Here is a 25,896-nt window from a genome sequence, read left to right as displayed (position 1 = left end):
CAAAGTGCTTTCATGCTGCAGCAGTGAGTGTGTAGAGCATTGAACTGAATTGCGTGATGATTTTCTGAAGAACACATTTTCAACTAAACGAATCTCTCTGGAAATTGTGGTATGAAAATCCTGGAGTGTTGCTGGCGCATCTTTAAAGGGACTGTTCTTCAGATAACCACATAGTAAATAATCACACGGATTGATACTGAATCTGTAAGGGGGTGATTCCACACCGTGTCCAGTGAACACCAAGGTGTGTAGGGCAACTGTCAAATCTCTGGATGTCCCCTGAAGGAAATAAAAGAAATCCGCAATATGGAGTGTATGTGCTCCATCCTGCAGGAACCATTAGTTTTCGGTAGTGGTGTGCAAGCAGTACGAATTCATGCTCCAGTGCCTGTCTGTACTTGTCTCCCATGACAGGTTCCTCAATAAAAATGGGCCAAATAATGAGTTGTGGACTGTTTGCTCACCAAACAGAGATATTTTGTGGATGAAGTGGAGCAGCACCTGGAATCTATGGATTCACAGCACCCCAGTGGCACCAATTCTATTTGTTGATGTACACGTGGATATGAAAGTGTGCCTAATCACAAAACCGCATCTGATCCTTCCCAACTGTTCCATTTTCAAAGGCCTCAGTAATCTCATTTGCAAAAGAATATCACCACTGTACATCCATGTCCTTCAAAGGCTGGCACAGTTGAATTTTGTAAGGGAAAAGGTTAATTTTGCTTTTCATTATTCACTGAAAAGATGCTCATGACATACTGAGTTGCTGTGTTGCATGTCTTGTTGAGGTAGTAGGTTCCTCAGTGAATAGGTTTCTCACTCATATCACATTCTCCAGGGTTACAACTGAGGCTGATCATCCTGAGTGACTCTTCCTGGAATTATGTAAGGATCTAGTCTTTTAAAAATGTTTTATCAATTTGAAAAGAGAAAAAGTCATCAGAATTGTGCTTCCATTCTGCACTGTAATCTGATTGCGAAACGGTCATTCCAGATGGTGCCATTCATGGACCAAATGTGCTGTTGAATGCGTGTCTCACCACAATGCTATACATCCAGAATATGCATAAAATTTTTCTACAATAAACAAATGCTTCTATCACTTTTTTCTCTTACTGTCTTTTAATTAAATATATAGGTGTAACATTGCAAAGAGATGTGAAATGGAACAAGCACATAAAGTTGGTATCAGGGTAGGCAAATAGTTGACTTTGGGTTTTTGGGAAATTACTGGAAAGTGTTGCTCATTTGTTAAGGAGATAGCGTGTAGAGCACTTACATGGCCCATTCTCGATCACTGCTCAAGTGTTTGGGTTCCCCATCATGTCAGATTAAATAAAGATATCAATGCAATTCAGAGGTGTGCTACTAGATATATTACCAGTAGGTTCGGTTGGCATGTGAGTATTATGACAGTGCTCCGTAAACTCAAATGGGAATACCTGGAGGGAAGACAACATTCTTTTCACAAAACATTAATGAGAAAGTTTAGAGAACCAGCATCTACATCTACATATATACTCCGCTAGCCACCTAGCGGTGTGTGGCAGAGGGCACAATTCATACCAATGTCATAATTCACCCCCCACCCTCTGTTCCACTCACAAATTGCTCTAGGGAAAAACGACTGTCTGAAAGCCTCAGTACGAACTCTTAATTTCCCTTATCTTTGATTGGTGATCATTGTGTGATTTGAAAGTTGGTGGTAATATGTGCTCCACATCCTTGTTGAAGATCGGATTTCGGCATTTAGTGAGCAGCCCCTTCCGTTTAGTGCATCATATATCTGCAAATGTATCCCATCTCAAACTTTCTATGAGATTTGTAACGCTTTCACGATGGCTAAATGTACCAGTCAACAATCTTGCTGCTCTTCTTTGGACCTTCTCAATCTCTTGAATCAGACCCAACTGGTAAGGTTCCCAAACAGATGAACAATACTCTAAGACTGGATGAACTAACATATTGTAAGCAATTTCCTTTGTTGAAGGACTGCATCGCTTCAGGATTCCACCAATAAACTGCAATGTAGAGTTTGCCTTGCATACTTGTGTAATCTGATCATTCCATTTGAGATCATTTCGAATAGTCACACCCAGATACTTGACGGAAGTTATTGCTTCCAAAAATTGGGCATTTATTTCGTACTTGTACATTAATGGGGATTTTTGCCTTGTTATAAACAGTAGGTTACGCTTACTAATATTGAGAGATACTCATTACACCACACATTTATTTTCTGCAAATCCTCATCGATTTGTTCACAACTTTAGTGTGACACTACTTTCCTGTAAACTACAGCATCATTGGCAAACAGTCTAATGCCGGTGTCAATACCATCAACCAGATCGTTTATGTAAGTCGTAAAAAGCAGCAGACCTATTACACTGCCCTGGGCACACCTGAAGTTATGTGTGTTTCTGTTGAAGTCGCCCCATTCAGGGCGAAATACTGCTCTCTGTCTGTCAGAAAACTTTCCATCCATTTGTGGCTTACTACAGAACAATCCTACTGCCACTGTATAAATCCCACATAAAGACTGCAAAGACAAGATAAGAGAAATTAAGGCTTATGTGGAGGCATATAGACAATGATTTTCCCTCATTTCATTTGTGAGTAGAGCAGTAAAGGGAATGGCTGGCAGCAGTATAAGGTACTCTCTGCCATGGTAGCTTTTGGAACATATATTTAGATGTAGTTATTTTTCTCAGTTTGCTGCATATTTCATATTCTTTTCTTTAATTAGTGATAGGCTGCACAGACCACTACTAGAACTGATACTGGCAGACTAAAAGTGTGTGCTGAACCTGGACTGAAGCCTGGGACTGTTGCATTTTGTGGGCAGGTGCTTTACCAACTGAGCTATCCAAGCAAGATTCATGACCTACCTAACAACCTTAAAGTAGCTGGCACCTCATCTCCTCCGTCCCAACCTGACAGAAGTAAGGCTGAGAGGACAAGTTGTGCTTGGATGCCTTAGTCAGTAGAGCACTTGCATGTGAAAGGAAGAGATCCCAGGTTTTAGTCCTGGCACTAAGTTTTAATCTGCCACGAAGTGGCAGATAAGCAATGTGAAAATTCACCCTGACCACCACTAGAATTGTTATTCTTCATACTGTTGTGAGTTCAAACTGCATTTTGTATATGAATTGTGACTGAGTACTTAATTTTTTATGATTTTATTATTGTAACTGTGCTTATCATTTAGTCATTAATGGAATGTATGGCCCGTCATAGTCTCTAGATAGCAGACCACAAAGTCTTACAATAAATAAATACATAAACAAAATAAAAAATCCTTATCAAGTAGGCATGAGAGCAGATATCAAAAGAATTCAGAGAAAAGCTACTAGGATTGTAAAAGATCAGCATAGCCCATGCCAAGGTGTAACAGGGGTGCTCAGAGATCCTGAAAAGGAATCCTTAGAAGAGAGGCAGCGTTGTTCTCATGTGATCCTTTCAGATAAATTTAGAGAACTGGTATTTGAGGAAGATCGTGTGATAATTCTGCTTCAATAATTGTATATCTCACATACGGTCTGTGAGAATAAGATAATAGAGATTATGGCACATATGCAGAAAATGGACAGTCATTTTTCCCTGTCTGAATATGTGAATAAAGTAGATCAGAAAATCACTATTATATCGGTACATATTATCTTCTGCCACACTCTGTATGGAGGCTTATGAAATATATGTGTAGAGGTGGAGAGTGCAGATAACTCCACACCTACTGTAGGAAATACACAATTATACCCTGTTCCAACTCACATTTTGACGTACCCTTAGACATCATCAAGGAATTTTGGCACTTGCTTTCACATTTCATCTTTGTTTGGTATAATTTCATTGACTGACTTTCCCATAATATAAGATTGGGCTTGTCCCTTTACAGTATTAGAATCACTTATTGCTGATACACTACTCTGTAAGTTCTCTGAGATTATATTCATTTTTTTACTGTGTATGCCTTTGCAGCTCTTTCTCTGTTTCTCCCTCTCACTATCTCACTCTACTCCATCTCCCCAATTCCTCCCAGCTTCCTCCCCCCTTTCTCCCCTCACCCCCCTCAGCCTTATATTTATCTTTTTCCTGACTTGTCACTGAAGTTTAAATTTAGTTTGCTCACCTCTTTTTTATAATTCTTTTCTATTATTCATGTATCAATGTGGTTCACACATTATTAATGCTGTAGATGGAAGAATAACGTAAATTTGTGGCTATGAATTGTATATGTATATGTAGACATAGAAAATAAGGGTGCCATGACAAATTAGAGAGAGAGAGAGAGAGAGAGAGAGTATATTGATAAAACCATTAATTTGGCAGATTTATAATTCAGGTAAGTGACAGTTGCTGTAGGAGGGGAATAGGATATTGTTATACAAATGTATGTCAAATTTGTGTGTGACAAGCATGGTCATGACATTTCAAAATTCACTACAAATAATCTTTTAAGTGCATGATTTCATTACGTTATAAATTTACATTTTCCTTTGATGTATTTGGATTCTGAAGTATCCTTTTGTCAATTTTTGTCTCTTGTTTCAAATCCAGGGCTTCAACAAAGTGTGGAGGGAACAGAATGAAAAGTACTACTTAAAGTCACTGGATCACCAGGGTATAAATTTCAAGCAGAATGATCTGAAGGCCCTAAGGTCAAAAAGTCTGTTCAATGATATAGAAGTGATTTTTGATGAGGTAAGAACAGTTCCTTTTTTAATTATAATATTTAATGTTTTGTTATTAATTCTTATAAATGTTGTTCGTTTGGCTTGCAAAGAGTTTTCTGGAGTTTCCAACAGTTCTATACTCAGGGTGTATACGCTCCGGGACAACCAGGAAATCGGGGAAAAACCTGGGAATTTTTTCATCCTGGAGGAAACTGGGAGAAACATGAGAAATTTTTAGAATTCCGGGAACTTTTCGTTGTTTTAGTTTTGACTGATAAGAACTGATACTCTAACAAAGAATTTTACTTTAGCCCGCCACTGCAATATAATGCTGCAACAATAAAACATAAACGAGGAAAGAAAATAAAACCTAAGTTACAAAGGAAATGCGCCATTTACAGCAACAAAATACAGTCCTCACACGAGCGTCTGCCAAGAGCGTAATGTGTCAAAGGCTTTAGGATGAAGACTATCCAATACTTCGTAACAACAAACTGCTTCCGATGGGCGTGATGTCACAGCAGTTTCATTAGGTTCGTTTGAGTAGTTGCCAGCGGGCTTATGCACATACGCAGTTCAGTCGCGTGTGAGCAGTACCTTCTCCCACTTCTGCTTACTTGAAGTGCTGCTGCTAGCTGTATCCAAGGTAACTAGACACGAGCTGTATCAGCAGTAGCAACAACGAGCCGGATACTACCCGGAAACATTTTTCTTACGCGCCCAACTGCAGATTCGCACATGCGCAGAGCAGTAAGAGTTGTAGTGGGATGACGGCTAGTCTCCACATGAACTGTGTTTACATTTTGTGATTTTGCTGTTTCTTCTTGGTTTGCAGCTCTCAAATGGATACAATACGGATTTCTGTGACGGGGAGCTATGAAGTGAATTAAAATACATTCACATAATTATGGAAGGCTAAAATATGGTATTAGTTTCAGTTTTCTGATTTGATTTTATTTCCAGGTTTTTGGCAGTCTGTTATTAATTGCCTTGCAGAACACTGAAGTTATTTTTGTTGATTTGATAAAAAAATTGGCTTTACTTAATCTTTTCCACAGAGGCAGTCAATTTATTTGAAACACTATTGGCTAGTGTCAGATGTTTGTGGAATTTCAAGTGCACATTGTTATCCTTTTGGATGTATAGCATTATGCCATAATAAAGAACTAAGCTTGAGATAATACAGTACTGGTACCCCAAGAAAAATTTTCATCCTGAAAACCACACTGAAAAGTTTAATATCAGCTTGGGGCACATGCCTTTGTGAATCTGGACATACAAATGTGCTCTTTAAGGCGAATTATGAATTTTATTATGGTATACAAAATTCCAATGCTCTTAGATTATTCTCTGATGTTCTGTTTCATGGATGACATAATGTAAGGTCTCGTAATGCTATATAGGTACGAACATACAGACCAACTACGTCATCATAGCTGTGCAGGCACAGTAACGCTGTTTCCTGGTGCTTTCTGACAACTGCTGAAACAGATTTTAATAGGTCACATGAAAATATTGTGATTGGTGGTCTGAAAAGCATTACTTTCAAAGTTCATTTCATTTTACACAATATAAGTTATGTTATGTGTGCAAACATGCTTTGAATTTCTTAAATCACAAAGCATTTGATTCTCATTTAAAGCTTAACACTTTGAGGGCTAGCCACTTAGAAGAATTTGAGTTCAGATGACCAGACATTTACATCATTACTTAAAATTTTACTAGCACATTTGTGTGATTTATCAACATGTAACACATGCAAAAAAGACAAATATTATATGAGAAAGTTTAGCTTTTCTTGTAGCTACACTATGTACATAAATTTATACCATTAACTTTTCCTATTTGTGTGTTCGCGCTAGTTAACAGTGATATTGCTATAGGCTGACTACATCACGTGTTCTATGCTCTGAATCACCACATTTACATGCAATGCATCTTCTAAAAGACAAAAACTGAATTTCGAAAACTGTTTTTTGCTATCATGTACGTTAAGGTCTGGAGCGGGTTTGCTAGCACAGTTAACTGCAGCACCTGGAAAACAGCAGATGTAGTTTATGATTCAATCAGCACAATCACTAGTTCTCTTAAATTAGACGAATTGTAAACAGTTTCAGTCTAATATTTCTGCTTATCCTTCACTGTACAAAAAGCCACTCCGGCAATATTAGCCGAATTTTTTAAAAACAAGACTAAACCTGACAGCCCAAGCAAGTTCAGTACCGGCTGCATTTATATGGGAGTGAAAATCAATTGCAGAATTGGAAAACTGGCAACCAGGAGTGGTTTTCCGGAATCGATTTTGAGACCATCTAGAAGCGGTATTGGGATATCGGTTTACAAAATCCAGTTTTGTGTGCCCCTTATGAACACAATGAATATCTGCTACCATCGGCTGGTGAGATCATGTGACATGAGATATGATTTGACTACAAAAGTGCATCGCGATCTCGATTTCAATGTTTCGGAAACTAACGTTCTGTGTTTGGTGAAATTCAATTCTATACATTTGTAATACGAAAATATGCAGCATACGTGTTTCTGCAAATCAAATTTCTTTTGAAATAGCATTTTTTCTGGGGTTCGTTTCCTAAAGCGGTGGGAGGTTCTACACGAGTGTATAAAACCTTGACCATTCAAAGGATTAATAAGTTTGCTGATTCTGAGGAAAAGTATACTGTCACTTAACACAGAAAAAGTGTATTTTCACCTGGGAGAAAGTATATTTTTTAAGCGGGAAATCCAGGAATCTTTTTTTCCTTGTCCTTGTATATACCCTGATGCAGTATCAAAGACAATCTGAAGACAGTTTATGACTGTGCAATCATGTGACAATAAATAAATTCTGTAAGCCACAATTTACCATACATAGTAGATGATTAAGTGGCACCATTAATATGATTTTTAAAAATTCTGGGTGAGTTACAAACTGTGGAGAGGATAATAACAACTACTGTACTTACCATGTAGTTGAGGCAGTAAGCAGCAGACGGATACATAAGAAAGATTGAACTTGTAATTAATCTTTCTGGACAATGTCCTACATCAGAGCTAACAACAGCAACAACAACCCCCCCCCCTTCCTCCCCCCCTCCTCACCCCACACACACACCTTTACATTGTTTCTTTCAATAGATGTGCATAACAACTCCTAAGTGGCTATTTTATCTCCACCATATAAAACAATATATATTGTTGAATTGGTAACACATCAAGTAATCCTTTTTTTAAAATTGCAAAATTTGTTTTGTCCTCTGAAATAAAGCACAAACAATTACCAGTTCATAAAACCTGTTTTTCCTTCAGCCACAAGCAAGTTTAGGCAGCTGTGCACACCTTCTGATGCCTAAATTTACATCTCGTAGTATATAAAATTAGCATTGTGACATCTGAAAATGTACTGTATCAAAAATACATATTTGCGTTTAGCACCACTTTTAATGTGCATTTCCAACTTCTCGTGGGGTAATGAGTAGTCCATTAAATTTCAGGCATGTAGCGCTGCAAATAAAATTTCCTCCACTGATATTTCGGCCACATATCATCCGGCCATGACTAGATGATACACAGTTGAAATATCAGTGGAGGACATTTTATTTGCACAGCCGTGTGCTCGAAATTTAATGGAGCACACTTAATGATTGAGAGTAAATTAAACAAAATAATCATAAAATACTATATTAGTCTTAAAAGCTTTTCTTGCAGATTGCTGCAGCATGTCGTACATTGCTAATGACAAGTATTATGTAAATGAAGCTCTGGCCTCAATAAAGAAGTGGTTTGTGAGATACTGTCTATTGGCATTTTACTTCATAAGTTATTTAGTGCTAATGTTTTATGTGTGTGAATTTAAGCCTTCTACCTTGTGTTAAAAATTTGAAGTATCGTAAAACTGAGGAAGATTTGCTTTGCTTTAGTCAAAGGAACAAAGAAACTACAAAAAAATCAATTTTTAATTTGTACCTGGTGGTTATAACTATACTGATGGTGTTCCCAGTGCTGCAATGTTGTATACATGGCGGGACACTGAAACATCATAGGTAGGTTCATTAATTGGTGCTCTGGCAGAGTATGCTGAATAAGATAATATTTCCACTTTCTGCCGCCAGGTGAAAATAAGATGCTGAAAGCACTCGTAATGTGAAATGTTTTCCTGTTTCGATATTAGTATGCTGTTTGTCAGTTGGCAACGCGTGTTTATTTCTTTTGTGAAGTGACTGTTATTGTAAACGGTTAAGAGGGCTGAGTGTTTTCTGTAAGAAACCCAGTGACCATTGAGAAACAAGTCTTTGCACTACAGATAAAGTTGTTCTATCAGAATGGAAGCAATAGCAGTGCTGCATTGTGGGAATATTGCCAACAGAAACAGCTGTGGAGAGGCTCCATGTTGATATATGAGCTAAAGAATATGACCAAGAAATTTGAAGAAACAGGTGAATTAGGTGGTGAAGCAGGGGGAGAGAAGCAGCCCATTCCCATGGCAGTTAAAGTTGCTGGTGATATAGCCGACCATGCAGCACATGCCTCAAATTTTGCAGCCAGTACTTGAGTTGTGTCATAGGAATTTTCTCTCCCATGGTCAACAGTTAAAAAGATTTTGTGGCACATTTGATGCTGGCGTCCCTACAAGATTCAGAATGTGCACTAAATGAGATCCCAAGATAGGCTTCAATGCCATGACCTTACCCCTCACTTTTTGACACGCATGGATGTGGATGACATGTGCCTGGGGAATATCCTTTGGATGGATGAGGCACATTTTAATCTGCATGGTGCTGTGAACTGAGCATATGGGCTTCTAGTATGTAACATGTTGTGCAGGAATAACCACTGCACCCAGCTAATGTGACTGTGCAATGTGGTTTCACAAGTTCCATCATTTTTGGTCTGTTTTTTCTTTGAGATGACTCCTCCTGGGTCTGTTATGTGGACAGTGGCATGTACGAGTTATAAGGACCTCCTTGTGCAGCACGTGATTCCAGCTTTCCAAGAATGCGACTGTGACCACACCACTATATTCATGCAAGGTGAGGTGACACCACATGTCGCTTGCGAGGTGAAAGATTTACTTCGAGAAACCTTCGGTGATGATTGCATCATTTGTAAGCAATTTCAAGATGTATAGCCTTCTAGGTCCCCTGACCAAAATCCATGTGACTTTTGGTTGTGAGGATATCTGAAAGAGTGTGTCTGACCTGACGACTTATCACTGATTACATTGGATATGCTATGGGAAAACTTCGGCCTTGCTGCATTATGGTTCAAGCATGTTGCTGAGTAAGAAAACTGTACTGAACACTTGTTGTAACTTGTGACCATATCCTAATAAATGTGCCAGAACCGCCATTATCATGTGTTTGATCATTCCTCTCCTTTTCTTGCATCCACACCACATTCTGACTGCTTACAATGCTATATTTTCACCTGGTGACAGAAAGTGAAACTCTTTTTTTTGTAGCATACTCCACAAGTAGTTTGATCAATGAACATACCTGAAGTGTTTGAGCATCCTGCAATGTTTATAACTCAGACTGCAGCACTCAGAACACTATCAGTTTAATTATAACCACCCAGTATGTATAAATTTTAAATTCATAGTCTAAAATGGTCACAATACCTCATACAATTTGTGTTTAAAAATAACAACTCAAGAATAATGACTTGCAGAGTTAAATTTGTCAGTCAAATGCAGTCATAAATCACACTTGTATACTGAACTGAAATTAGTGATTTCAAGCAGAGAATGGCCACAAGCATCCCAGGATATACTACTGCAGAGCTCGGAAATAGGAGATAGGTCAGAGGGGGTGGAAACTGTTCGGAGGAGGGTGTGGGGACAGTAGGTTACTGTAGTTTGCAGATGGGATACTTTTGGGAGTGGAGAATGTGTTGTAAGGATTACACCCATCTGCAGAGTTCAGAAAACTGCTGGTGGAGGGGAGAATCCAGATGGCCTGGGTTGTGAAGCAATCATTGAAATCAAGCGTGTTATGTTCAGCTGCATGTTGTGACCCAGGATAGTCTACGTTACTCTTGGCCATAGTTTGGTGGTGGCAGTATATCCTGATGGAAAGCTGGTTGGTCATGATACCAATATAAAAAGCTGTACGGTGGTTGCTGCAGAGTTGGTATGCAACATGGCTGCTTTCATGGGTGACCTGGTCTTTGATGTGATAGGATAAGTATGTGACAGAACTGGAATAGGAAGGGATGGGTGGCTGGATTGGGCAGGTATTCTCCTGAGTCTTCCACAGGGATATGATCCCTATGGCAAGAGGTTAGGATTCGGAATGGTATAGGGGTGGACAAGGATGTTGTTGACGCTGGGTGGGCAATGGGACACCACTTCAGGAGGTGTGGGATGTCTCTCATTTCAGGGCACGATGATAGATAATCACAGCTTGATAAAGGATTATCAGTCAGGTGATCTTGATTCACATTACTATCATTTTCATTTAATAGTTTGTTTGTGTTATGTTTTACACTTTGGTCTTGTTAACTTCAGATTTCTTACATAGTCATCTTAGTCAAAGTGTGCAACGTTTGGTGCAAGTGAATGTACAGCATAAACTTGCCCAGACTTTATTTTTTTATCCTGTAATCTAATCTGCTGTGGTACTGGCTGGAAATTCAGTGTGTAAACAAAAGTTTTCTACGTGCACAGAGCATAGTGCCTTTTTCTGATAGTGCGTTTGATTGAAGATGTGTCAGAGCATGACATATTTAGGCTAAAATAACAATGATCTATGGATTACTGGGTGTCAGACTGTAATGCTTAACTTCAAAGGATTGACTCCCTGCCAGTCATAGAATTTTGCTCCTTTTACCTGGGCTATTTATTTGCTTACATGAAAAAATATGAAGTCTCACTGTGGTTTGGTATCCACATTAAGCTGTAGGTCAACCTATAATAGCTTGGACAGGTCAGTTATGAGCCCTTCACATTAATGAGAATAGTTAACCTACTGTATTTTAGTGGTAGGCTTCTTTAGGGTGCATTATTATGGGTGGTGGCCTGTTCTCGCACTCGCATGCCTTCAGTGTGCTGAGACACATTGTATTGCCTTCTAAGGAAACAGCATGTTTCCTTGTTTTGCATTCTTTCCATTGAAGGTTTTCAAAATTGGAGGTTGTCAAATACAATCAAATACTTGGAAAAATGATAAGAGACTCAATACCTGACAAGCAGTTATTTATGTATCTCATTCGGCTGTTACTAGATATTACTGTTTAGAATGTTGAGAAAAATCTTAAATATGTTTTTAATCCTTTCAGACCTGATTTGACAGAAGAAAAATTTTTATTTATGCTCTGATGCTCTTAGGTGAATTTTAATTGATTTTAGATTCAAGATTGATACAAATATATGTACCCATTTCCAATATGAACTTTCTACACTTGGCTTCATTTTATGGACTAAAATAAGTAGTTTTGAAATATTCACTGTAGTGATTAATACACTGATAATTCAATAACTACCATACATAATAATAATAATAATAATAATAATAATAATAATAATAATAATAATAATAATAATCAAAAATCTACTCCCCAAGCAGCGGAAGAACACACGCATGAAAGACAGTTGTAATTGGCAAGCTTTTGGACCCAGTGGCTCCTTCTTCAGCAGGAGGATTGAAGGGGAAGGAAGAGGGGTGAAGGAAAAGGACTAGAGAGGTCTAGGAAAAGGGGTAGATTTCGGAAAAGTCACCCAGAACCCTTCAACCCTTCTGCCTGAAGAAGGATCCAGTGGCTTCGAAAGCTTGCCAATTAAAACTGTCTTTTATGTGTGTATTCTGCCACCACTTGGTGAGTGGATTTTTTATCTATCCTATTAAATAATTTTGTCAATAATTGATTGTTTTCGTTGTTAAATAATAATATTCAGTTATACAATGGAGTATAACTAACCAACAACATCGATGGATTCTGGCAGTCACAACCTGCTGCTGCTGCTGCTGCTGCCGCTCTGCTACATTCACTTGTTGATTGTTTTAGAGTGGTGCCAAACATGTGGGAGCTCTTGTCGATGATATAAAGATTGAACATTCACAGACGTGCACATGAAGTTTCCACTGAGGAAAAATATTTCTGTTGCAGCTGATAATCTCTAAAAATTAATGTACACTATTGTAGCCAGTTAACCTTGAATCATTTGAAAATTTCATTACCTGCAACATGGCTTGGTTTGCAGAAATCGCCCATCTCTAAATTCCATCATAATTAGTAAGATCAGAAGTGGGGGGGGGGGGGGGGGAGACAAACTGATTCAGTCCCTTAGCTTAACAAAAAAGGAAATATCTAATACTATGACAATCTACACTAACACTACCCTTGTTTGTCATCACCATCTTTAAAATAAAAAAGAAATGATCTAGACATTTCAAGACTCAGTTGCAGCAATATGCCATTTTTTGAAATGAACTTTCTATTGAGAAGAAATGCTGTACTATCGATTTGGTGACATGAGGGGTGATGTGTCCAGACAGTAATAATTTTTTCAAATAGGTGGCATTTGTTATATACATTATGTTTGCTGCAGTCTGGAGTTCTGTGTTTGGTTCTGTACTGTTTGACCATGTGTCCATCTTCAACTCGAGTCATGTGTTTTGGTGATATGATTAGCTTGAAACAAAACAAAATTATTACTCTCATATGATCATTGCTCTTAGTTAAAGTTTCTCCCTGATTTTGTTATCGTCCAAAAACATTCATTGTTGTAAAAAGTCTAGGTTATTGTAAGTTTGTCATAAATATAGCACATCGTGTTCCAAGTCTGCCCTATGGGGCACAGGTGCCTGCGAGAACCCATCAGCTCGCCCATAGGCAGGCAGTAGTAGAGGTGACCTGCCAGGTAGTTCTGTTTCACTGTGTACACATCTTGTTCTGCACCTGGGCAAAACGTATGGCTACCTGTGTTTATGGGCAATCAGCCTGGACGGTAAAGTTATGGAGGCCATGGACCAGGTATCTCACTGCCTGCACAGGCTGCTCTTTGCCCAACCCTGTCCACCTCTGTTAGCAAACACTTGGCTGCATATAGGTGGGTATGAGAGCTGGAATAACCTGATCAGGTAATCTTTTTCATTTTCCTTCATGAAGTGCTGTGCACCTTGTTGGTCAGTGTGTCAGGCAGGTTACTTGGAGGAGTGGTCCCACTGAGAAAAGCACTTGTGCACACCACAGGATGCTCTGCCATCCTTCCTTTATTTAAGCAAGCCATATTGTAGCATGCTGTGACATTGATTGTTATGTTCATTACCACAAACATATATTAATGTTATCAGTATAAATATATTACTCAACTAGTTACATAAATATGGGGTGTCATCGTACTCTGTACAAAGGGTCAATATTTAACCATCTTCTGAATGTAGACACTTTTTGTAGCAGCTGATAGTAGTTCAGTGCATGAGACTACATAAACTTTTCTGGCATATTAAGTAATAATACTATTGTAAGATCTGCACTATTGCACTATTTGTCATAATAATAAATTGTGCTGTCTAATCTTTCCATGAAAACAGTTGAGAATCATACCATTTATTTATGAATAACCTTTTGCTCCTCATCAACAACTAGTCTGCCTTTACATTACATAAATAATGTCCCTTTTAAATATAACTTTCGTACTTTTCCTCTGTAACAACAAATAAAGCATAAACTGTTTTTCTTTGATATTATTTAACCAAGAAATGTTTTCTCTGTATATCCACAAAGTTAAATTCCTTTCTTTTATTCAGTCAGCATATGCCTACAATCTTATAGTATTAATCTTTCCAAACACCTTAGTGGTACAGATGTGATCATTTCACGATCTACCTTATCTGAACATTTAGTGTTTTCCGGATATGATGTTTCTAAGCCGTGTTGAATTTTCCTGTTGGCATTATTATTGAATCATCCTTGATCCTTGTCATGATATTCCTTGCTCATACATCTGTTTCATTGACCTCTCTATCGTATTGGTAGACTGTGATAGTAAGTACACAGTTTACTGCTTGTATTCCATCAGCAATACAAATCGCTATAGTGACATGTCATTTCATCTTAATGTATCCCAATTGACATGTCTTTCTCCTTTCATCCTGTTCCCTCGCCAAACTTCAAGATCTTTCCAGGGTCATCACAGCTCTGTTGTGAATGTGTGTGTGCTGTGAACATGGGGCCCTGAACAATTCCATTACTTCTTCTTTTCCTTTGTTGCAATCTTATTCTCTGACTATATCTTTTCACAGACATGGAATCTCAGGCAGATTTCCTGTTGATAACATAACTTGTTTGTAGGACATTGATTATGGCTTTTCCTTCTTGTTTGTTTATTATACACCACTTATTTCAGCTAACTCGTGTTTGGTTCCCTCATCCTTATTTGACCTCACTCTTTACAAAATTAATGCAGGCCATGCGGCATACAATACTCAGCGACCGATGTGGTAGCCAGTCCATCTGGGGGCTGTCAAGTACTTGTACAATTGTAGGCCCTTGACAATGCAGGGAATGTGCTATTGACACCAGAGACAAGACAGGTAGCCATTGCTCTGGTTGGATAGCATCCATGGGGAGAGCCTCATTCAGAGAAAGTGGCATCCCATTGGATATCATACACAGTGAAAAGAGTAAAGGTGTCATCTGATGGCTGTGAGGCTCCAGCAGTCTCTTCATGTAGACCCGAATGCTTCAGTGCAGAGTTCTTTCTATCCACTAAGCCTATGTTCTTTGTAGATAATATTTAAATGTGTATTTGGAGCACTCTGTTCCCTCAGCAAATTATGAAGTGGTTCCATCTGAATTAATGTAGTGAATCCTATCCCTGTGCATTACTCTTTTACAAAAAACTTAGATATGTACTTTTCACCATAACTCGCCCTAAGAGCCTGAACAGGGCACAAGGTTTCATATTTCAGTGAGACTCAATGCTGAAGACAGATAGGGAATGTCATGAAAACTGCTAGAAGTGAGGAATCCCCTTTATACAGGGTGTTACAAAAAGGTACGGCCAAACTTTCAGGAAACATTCCCCACACACAAAGAAAGAAAATATGTTATATGGACATGTGTCCGGAAACGCTTACTTTCCATGTCTGTGCACTCTCTCATCTGTTTCATGACAATACAAAATGAGCTGCACTTCTTTCCACTTCTGCAATGGTTTCCAACAATCCGATCTGGTAAGGATCCCATACTGCACAGCAGTACCCTAGCAGAGGTCGGGCAAGCGTATTGTAGGCAATCACTTTAGTAGGCCTGTTGCATCTTAATGGATTTTTTTTAGTACTCATGTGGATGACCTCTCACTTTTCGTTATTTAGGGTCAATTTCCATTTTTTGCACCATACAGATATCTTGTCTAAATCATTTTGCAATTGGTCTTGATCTTCTGATGACTTTGCTAGACATAAATAGCAGCATCCCCTGGAAAAACTCATTCCTCACCGCCGACAGCTACCGACCAATATGCCTCACCAACTGCATGTGGGCTGGTATCCTGATGGTTACCTAGGTTCTTGGATCATGAGCCTTCTGCCCCCAATAAGTGTGGCTCCCAGTGGATCCATAACTGACTGTCTTTTTAGATTGGAAATAGCAAACCAATAGTTGTTTTTTTTTGCCTACATCACACTGCAGAGTCTCCCTCTCCCTCTCCCTCTCCCTCTCCCTCTCCCTCTCCCTCTCCCTCTCCCTCTCCCTCTCCCTCTCCCTCTCCCTCTCCCTCTCCCTCTCCCTCTCCCTCTCCCTCTCCCTCTCCCTCTCCCTCTCCCTCTCCCTCTCCCTCTCCCTCTCCCTCTCTCTCTCTCTCTCTCCCCCTCCCTCCCTCCCTCCCTCCCTCCCTCCTTTTTTTTTTTTTTTTTTTTTTTTTTTTTTTTTTTTTTTTTTTTTTTTTTACATATTAAAGGTATATGACACCACTTAGTGCCAGCACATCTTTCTTACCTGCTATGGCTGGGACTTTTGAAGTTCTCTACTTATTTTTATTCATCAGTTTATATCCTTGCAATTATTTCAGATTAGAGTTGATAAGTTGCTCTCCTCTGGTCTAGCATTCCTCAGGGCTCCATGCTGTGTTACACTCTTCCTTATCAACATCAATGGGCTAGTGACTTCTTTCAAAGAGGTATTAAGAGGAAATATGTTACATTAAAAGGAGGATGGACCTAAGTTAACATGTGTGGTTGCACAAACATCTGAAAAGTTTTATGTCACTGAATTCATGCACATTTACATATCCAAGGAACCATCATTAAGGTGAAATGCAGTGCAACTTTTTACCATTTTTCCACACAAAGTAAAATATATATATATATATATTTATTTTAATTACTAAACTTTTGATTTAATTCACTTCCACAGTTGCCTGTGTACAAAAAGCTGAGTGCCATGGCAAGTGACTACACTCTATAGATTGTTAGAGGTTCTAATCCTGTACTAGATGATTGTGCTTGTGTGCATCAGATATCAGTAATATCTGGGTGTATGTGCCCAGTTATCACATTGGGGGTTAGAACAGGTATTGCAGTCACAAAGGATATTGAAGTTTGTAGAAAGAAATCTAGTTAGCTCTTGACATATCTGATAAAAAAAATCCAGAGGGATAAAAGATGGGTTACATTTTGATGCTCCACTTATTTAGGACAGCAAGACAGTGATTCAGGGTAGTTTTTCATGGACCAAGTGCCTACAAATGCTACTTAAAATTCAGATATCGCCAAATGGATGTGTGCATAACCAAAGAGAGAAACATTGCATAATGCTGTGCTGACCATTGAACTTTCAAATGTGTATGATATTGTTAACTTAAATGGTTGATTTAAAATATTATCATGTTAGGTTTTGTGAATTGAAAATGAAACCATCAGCTTGTCCCCTAGGTAATTTCATTACTTCACTAATATTAAGAATGGGTTTTTAACTCTAATATATGTTATTTTTGGGTGAATATAGATCCTTTTTGGTGCAGTTGTGGGATATTCCTAAGGAATTTTTATGAGGGAAATAGGACTGGACTGTAGAACATTTTCAGGAGAGAGGGTGAAATATTGATGTGTGTCCTAAGGTGTGTTTGATATAACAGATTATAGCTCCTACTAGTTGCATGTGTTATATGTAACACGATTATGTGTGAAGTGCAAACAAATCATTTAAAATTGGTTTCTTTTTCTCACTAATTCATACATTCATCTCTTTGAAGTTGTTGGTGAATCATATATACTATGTAATGATTTTTTTTCATGTTTTTTTCATGTGTCATGTCATTACTAAGCAGTTAGGCACACAGTACTTCCAAAAATATTTTCAACCTTTTATAGATGACAATATTTTAAACCTAGATTATCTAAGTTATTGATGATAATAATTCGTTCTTCTAGCGGCATGAACAAGCAGAAGAGACAACAGCAGATGTTTCGACAGGACCTCATTTGATTCTGCCCTATAAAAACAAATGTATATTGGATGACACTGCAAATTTGCTCATCCATCATGTGAAGAGACAAACAGGTATTCACAAAGAAGAGAAACATCAGATCAAATTACTTCTCAGACAGCTGGTACCTGACATGTTCTTCCACCCACGCCAAGAGCTGAGTGAGGATGAGAGAGAAGAAGGTATATATGATATTTTCTATTTTGATCTGATAAGTTTTAAATATTTCTGTTGTATTAACTGTTATGCTAGTAGCAATTTTGGTATTTAAGTTTCATTATCAATAGGTGCCTGTGGTAGAATTCATAATTACCATTTGATTATTTCATGAGTTCTTTCATGTTTTGAGATAAAACTATAAAAAATTGTGTGCATTCAAGGGAAAACCTGTCTAAGCAGCTCTGTACTTTAGTATATCTTTCCAACTGTCCCCAACTAATATTTCCGAAAGGTAGGGTAGTTTTTTGTGCTCTTTTACTTCTTTTGAACCACTGTGTCCCCTTGCAATTTTGTAGTTTTCTCTGGTGAATTTCTCGTAATACACAAAAATGAATAAGTTGTTTAACTCAATAATTGACAGTTGTGTTATAAGGATATACACAATACAGGATTTTGGTGCTGAAGACATGAGATTTGTGCTCTCACTGGTGAACCAAAATGATGTATTTGCCTCTTTTTGGATTAAATTAGAGTGAATTTGAGAACTAAACACCACTTTAGACAATACATCCTGCTCTGATAATGATACTACTAATATTTTTGGCTGGAGGTATGTTTATGTACACTTATTACTGACAAAAATTACATATTTTATCATCTGCACACTCTTTATTGTAGTTCAGCTATGCGTTATATTTCAGCGAGAAGCTTGAAGACTAACATCTTTCAGAGCAACGTTAATAATCTTGGACTGATGTCCTTTCTAAATAGATCTTATCTGGATCAATGAAAGTAAAAGAAGAAATAATACTGAGCTTCCCATGTGTCATGAATTAAAACTACTAAAATAACAGAAAGAGGAGCCTGTTGTTGATGGTATCAGACCCTTCATCAGGAAAATGTAGTTATTCTGAATGATACGCTGTTCCTAGATGAGGTGTAGTTCCAACTTTGAGGCATTGTTAATAATGAGTAATTGTGCATTTGGGCAAATGAAAGTCCAAAGATGTTTGGTGAAGAATAACTTTAATCCAAGAAATTTTTTGTGCAGTTTTCTGGTGAAACTTAACTATTTTCAAATTGTCTTGGACCTCCACTGGTGTGGAGTTGGCAGTTGGCCTGTCAGTGGAGCCCATACAGTGTGACAACACAACACCAGTATCATAAGAGGAGGCATCCACTACAAGCATGACAGGCTTTTGGCAGCTGAAGTGTACAAGACACTCATTTCTTCAGTAACAATTTTCTTTCTGTTGCCAGTCAGTCCTCTCTCCCTTTGGCCATCATAATTTTTTTTTTTTTTAATGCCAGGAAAGCAAAACTCATCAAATACTTTTAGTGTCACATTTCCTGATCTAATTCCCTGAAAACTTCCTGATTTAACTTGGCAACATTACATTATATGTGTTTTCCTTTTGTTGATATTTACCTTATAATCTCGTCGAGGCTGGATCCCTTCATTCAACTGATATTTCAAGCCCTTTACTGCCTCTTACAGAATTGCAATGTCATCAGAAAACCTCTTTTCTCAAGACCTATGAACAGTATTTGCCTATTCTCAAGACCTATGAACAGTATTTGCCTACACTAAACATCTTGCAGCAGCTGACAGATGTGGCCTGAGTACTGCTTCATTGCTCTTAGAACTTAGAGAGATGTTATTATTCATTTCAGATTTTGGTTTGGCAATATCATCTGCATAGTTCAAAACTCTTTCCTCTCATTTCAATCATTTGTCCTTTCTCACGTTACACATAAAATCACATTTCTTTTCTCTGCCATAATATGTAGTCTATTTTGACACTTCTGTTAAATTTTCACCCCCTTTATGTATGTTATGGGTTTCACAGTTTCCAGACAAATGTACTCTATTCACGCTACCTGCCACTTCCTGTCCAATACTGATTCTTGATATATGACCAGATGTCTTCCCCTTTTCCAGTTTTACTTTCCGAATCACTGCCATGTTTAACTTTATCTTATTCACTCCCTTCTTCTAATTTTTTTGTTTCCCCCATCTCATATTGAATCATCTAATATTTCATGCCTGAATTTGACAGAGCTCAGTTTCTCTTCTGGTAACTTTTATATACCGCATTTATACATGAAGGTGAACACAGAGAAAAGTCAGTTTAGTAACATCAACAGCTAAATAACAAACCACTTTATTAAAAATGATAGAAGGAAAAGGATAGATTGCCAATCACAGTAAAGAAGACACACTGAGTTGCACAATGAAAAGATTGTTACCCATTTAGCTTTTGGCCAAAGCCTTCTTCAGAAAAGGGACACACACACACACACACACACACACACACACACAGTATGCTATGACTGCCATGTCCATCAGCTCAGTCTGGACACTTTATTTAGAAGAAAATGAAACTTACCTTTATCACTCTCCACTTCTGTGACTGGAGTAGGCACACATGGAAAAGTATATACAAATATAATCCCTGATAGACAAGAAACAGCCATAGCCACAGAGCTGCAAAAAAAATGACCTGTCCAAATCTTGAAGGCTGAATGTCTGAATACAATTACAACACCACTTGTCCATGGGACAGAAGTTAACATTTGCTCTAAAGACAAGTCTGTGAATAGCTTGGCAGACTGAAAACATTGACTCTGTTTTCTGGAGACAGAAGTAGAACACTCACTAGAGATGTAGCCCAAGTCAGAGCTCACACAGAACTGTCTCTCGTGGCCTTGTGGCTGTATTTCATAACTGGTGCACTGTGGAGGCACCTGAAACTCTGGGAGGCATGTCTCTCACCTTGTCCACATTGGCACCACCACTGGTGGTTTACCTTTGTGCGATATTATTGACTATCAATGACACAGCAACCCCCCTCCCCAAGACACCCTCGCCTGTGTTGGGTAAGGTTGCGGAACACGATGAGGAGGAGGAGAATGGGACACCGATGCAGATGCAGGGACAGGTGTTGAGACTACAGTTGGTGTTGAGCATTGACCCACATCTCTGCATTTTCCCTGAGCAGGGCTGCAATCGAAGACTGGGAAACCAACCCCAGGGGGCACACCTCTGTTCTGGGCACAAAAACTGTTAAACTTATGTGGATGCTGATGGGGTGACGAAAAAGAGCATGGGATCCTCAGGAGCAAGTGGTCGGGTGACCAGGCACGACTCCTCCTCAGGCCGTGACGTGGATGACACGCATGACTATGATGCTGCAGGCAGTTCCCAGCCGACTTCCATTGCCGTCCCCCATGGGGGGGGACAACCACCGCACAGCAGGAGGTGGTGGCACCTGGACTGGTGGCTGCTGCAGGCCCTGGTGACAAACTGGGTCTGCAAACAAGAAGGGGGTGGCAACATGATGAGAAACAACAGGCCAAAGATAGTTTAGGTGCTGCCAGTGCAGCCCTGTCACTCTCTGAATGATGTAGATGGATCTTGACGACATTTCAGACACTACCATGCATTTCCATTGGCGACCTTTGCGGAAGACTCTGCACAACACTAATTGCTGGGGTTGAAACTTGAACATTGTCGGTGGAACATAGATTCCACAAGGTGGACACAGAGGGTGGAGCATTGTCCGATGACGATGACATCAATAGTTCCATTGGCAACTTGCCATCCTAGGGGAATGGAGTGATACGATGACAAAAGCACTTAGAGAGCCTGGTCCAAGGAGTGGGTGGCCCGTAACTTGTTTATCTGTACATTGAAGAATCAGAGAAACCTGTTCGATCTCTCCATTGCACTTGGTATTAAAAGGCACTGTGAGGACGTGATCGATACCCTTGTCACAGCAGAATTGTTCAAACTCGTGTGAAGTGAACTGAGGCTTGTTATCTGTAGTCCTTAAATACATACACACACTCACACTCACACTCACACTCACTCACTCACTCTCTCTCTCTCTCTCTCTCTCTCTCTCTCTCTCTCTCTCTCTCTCTCTCTCTCTCTCTCTCTCCTGGTCATTAAAATTGCAACACCACGAGGATGATGTGCTACAGACACGAAATTTAACCGACAGGAAGAAGATGCTGTGATATGCAAATGATTAGCTTTTCAGGGCACACAAGGTTGGCTCCGGTGGCTGCACCTACAATGTGCTGACATGAGGAAAGTTTCCAACCGATTTCTCATAGACAAACAGCAGTTGACAGGCATTTCCTGGTGAAACGTTGTTGTGATGCCTCGTGTAAGGAGGAGAAATGCGTACCATCACATTTCCGACTTTGATAAAGGTCGGATTGTAGCCTATTGCGATTGCGGTTTATGGTATCACGGCATTGCTGCTCGCGTTGGTTGAGATGCAATGACTGCTAGCAGAATATGGTTTCGTTGGGTTCAGGAGGGTAATAGGGAACGCCGTGCTGGATCCCAACGGCAGTCGAGATGACATGCATCTTATCCGCATGGCTGTAATGGATCGTGCAGCCACATCTAGATCCCTGAGTCAACAGATGGGACGTTTTCTAGACAACAACCATCTGCACGAACAGTTCGGCGATGTTTGCAGCAGCATGGACTATCAGCTCGGAGACCATGGCTGTGGTTACCCTTGATGCTGCATCACAGACAGTAGCACCTTCTATGGTGTACTCAACGACGAACCTGGGTGCACGAATGGACAAACGTCATTTTTTCAGATGAATCCATGTTCTGTTTACAGCATCATGATGGTCGCATCCGTGTTTGGCGACATTGCAGTGAACACACATTGGAAGTGTGTATTTGTCATGCCATACTGGTATATTACCTTGTGTGATGGTATGGGGTGCCATTGGTTACACATCTCAGTCACATCTTGTTCGCATTGACGGCACTTTGAACAGTGGACGTTACATTTCAGATGTGTTATGACCCGTGGATCTACCCTTCATACGATCCCTGCGAAACCCTACATTTCAGCAGGATAATGCACGACTGCATGTTGCAGGTCCTGTACGGGCCTTTCTGGATACAGAAAATGTTTGACTGCTGCCCTGGCCAGCACATTCTCCAGATCTCTCACCAATTGAAAACGTCTGGTCAATGGTGGCTGAGCAACTGGCTCGCCACAATACGCCAGTCACTACTCTTGATGAACAGTGGTATCGTGTTGAAGCTGCATGGGCAGCTGTACCTGTACATACCATCCAAGCTCTGTTTGACTCAATGCCCAGGCGTATAAAGGCCGTTATTACGGCCAGAGGTGGTTGTTCTGGATACTGATTTATCAGGATCTATGCACCCAAATTGCGTGAAAATGTAATCACATGTCAGTTCTATTATAATATATTTGTCCAATGAATACCCGTTTATCATCTGTATTTCTTCTTGGTGTAGCAATTTTAATGGCCTGGTGTGTGTGTGTGTGTGTGTGTGTGTGTGTGTGTGTGTGTGTGTGTGTGTGTAATGTCAGGGCTGACACAGTACTGACAGAGGTAGTGGAGGTCATAGGAAGGAGGAAGGGAAACTTTGCTTTATGTGTCCACTACCGGTAATGAGCATGTATTCAAGTAGTGGCTGGGGAGGTCATTGTTTAGCCTATGATATGGTCTAGTAGGGTGTGGCCAGTTGTGGTAGTGTTGGATGGGAGCAGCCTGATGCGCAGCAAATGTGACAAACTAGGAAGAAATAATCTGTATCCTCGAATCCATCTCCAGCCATATACAATTGAACCAGGGTAACTGTTTGGTCCAGGCAATGCTCCAATAATCTCAGTTTAACACTCTAAACACTTCTTGATAGAGGGACTAAGGAACCATAATATGGATCTTGCTATTGTCTGAATTGAGGAGGAGGACACCCATTTCCATTGAGATGGCACGTCTGTGCACAAAGTTGTCGGAAACCACAGGGTGGCGGATCTCTTTGAGGCTTCATGGCCACTCACAGTGAATGAAACCAACAACCACACTCAATACTTCATCCGTTGCTGCCGCATTCGCCACCCAGCAAAAAGTGACAGCTAAGTCTTCCAACACATGCTTCTCCTGAGAATCAATGCAAAGCAGGAGTCCTCCAATGAACCAAAGTGTGCATCTGAGCCTACCAGCAACTCAGTTCATACTGGTACCTCGACAACACGAAGACCCAATGCTACCATGACTGTGTTGTCCAGGCTGGGGCAGGCTGAGAGGAACCCAAGAGGGCCGTCGATGGCCTGTGGTCCATCCAAACAAATACTGGTGGTAGTGAGTAACCCCATAATTGATTACGAGAGCCTCTTTCTCAAATTGGCTGTAATTGTATTAAGCCTTATTCAAGGACATTGACACAACAGCAGTCAGCCTGTCAGTGGAGCCCATGTGGTGTGACAGTGCTGCACCAGTACTGTAAGAGGAGATGTCCACTACAAGAATGACAGGCTTGTTGGGATCAAATTGTACCAGACATGGGTCACTTAACAGTGCATCCTTGAAGTGCTGAAAAGTGGACAAACTATCTTTGGACCAAATGAAGGGGTTACTGGTGCAGCTTAAGTAGTTCAATGGAGCTGCGACATGTGTGGTGTTATATATGAATCAAATGCAGTGTGTGAATTTTCTCATTGCCGCTTCTAATTGTAACACATTTGCGAAAACAGGTAAGTGATGAATGGCACTGCTCAAATGGGCACAAGCTAGATGAATGCTTCAAGCTCGACTCTGGTAACACTTTGAACAAAGCCTTCAGATTCTGCAAATATTCTGCTGGCATATGGTCAGAGTCAATGATGTCTAAATAATTAGCACAGAAGGGTACCTGAGAAGCAAACTGTTCTTAGTAACTTTGAAAAATTGCTGTAGCAGACACACTCTAGAATGGGAACCACTAAAATTGAAAGACCCCCTGATGGGTATCCACCACGAAAACCTTCTTGGATACCTTGTCCGAAGGAAGTTTAGATATGCCTCGTGTAAGTCAATTTTTGAAGGTAAAAAGGACCTCATCCTAGTGTGTCTCGTCAAATCCTCTGGGTGGGGTAAGGGGAAAGAATCAACAACAGTCTGTGGGCTGATGTCTGCACAAAGTTATAGGCCACCTGACAGCTTTGACAGAACGTCTGAAGAAGATGCCCTCTGGCTTGCAGACATGGGTTTAATTACATCACAATCATACCACAGCCACAATTCTGCTGTGACTTTTTCCTGAAGAGCATGTGGGAGAGGCCAAGCTCAAAACAAAAAAAAAAAATTTAGACTCTCCATTGTCTTTTAAAGTCACATGGGCTTCAAATCCCAGTGCCCTGCCTAGACTACCATCAAACAAAGAACTGTACTTATCACACAGTGCATTGACACTAGCAAACAGCACAGCTGAATTGACTTGCAAATATTCCAGCACAGCTGAATTGACTTGCAAACATTCCCTTGAATGGACAATCAATACTATCCATACCGAAAATGTTCAGACTGTCTCTTGAAAACAAGATATGAAAAAGAATTGATTTGGTTGCAGCACGAAAAGTAGCAAGTAAACTACCCACATCTAAAACAGGAATGTTTTATTGATAAAAGGCAGATAATGTGGCTTGCAGTTTCTGGACCTGGGGCTGCCTAAGCATTCACATGTCACTTGATGGAGCAGTGTACCAATCGTTTCAGTGCCTAATCACGTACTGCGTTGCCGTACACAAATTTACAAAAAGTTTGTTAGATTTCCTGTTAATCACTGACTATTGTTTGGCTTGG

General features: G+C 39.7%; 1 protein-coding gene across 1 annotated transcript in view; it reads left to right on the top strand.

Moving 5' to 3' along the window:
- LOC126297921 (uncharacterized) overlaps positions 1-25,896 on the top strand; it is a 264,238-nt gene that overhangs the window by 167,309 nt on the left and 71,033 nt on the right. The window contains exons 41-42 of the mRNA XM_049989236.1: positions 4,561-4,704; positions 18,047-18,284. Of these exons, the coding sequence (XP_049845193.1) occupies positions 4,561-4,704; positions 18,047-18,284 (382 nt within the window). The remainder of the gene's footprint in view (positions 1-4,560; positions 4,705-18,046; positions 18,285-25,896) is intronic.

The sequence above is a fragment of the Schistocerca gregaria genome, chromosome X (genome assembly GCF_023897955.1).
Source record: "Schistocerca gregaria isolate iqSchGreg1 chromosome X, iqSchGreg1.2, whole genome shotgun sequence".
Taxonomy (NCBI): domain Eukaryota; kingdom Metazoa; phylum Arthropoda; class Insecta; order Orthoptera; family Acrididae; genus Schistocerca; species Schistocerca gregaria.
Note: the sequence above shows the minus strand (reverse complement) of the source record. Positions and strands in the feature narration are given on the sequence as shown.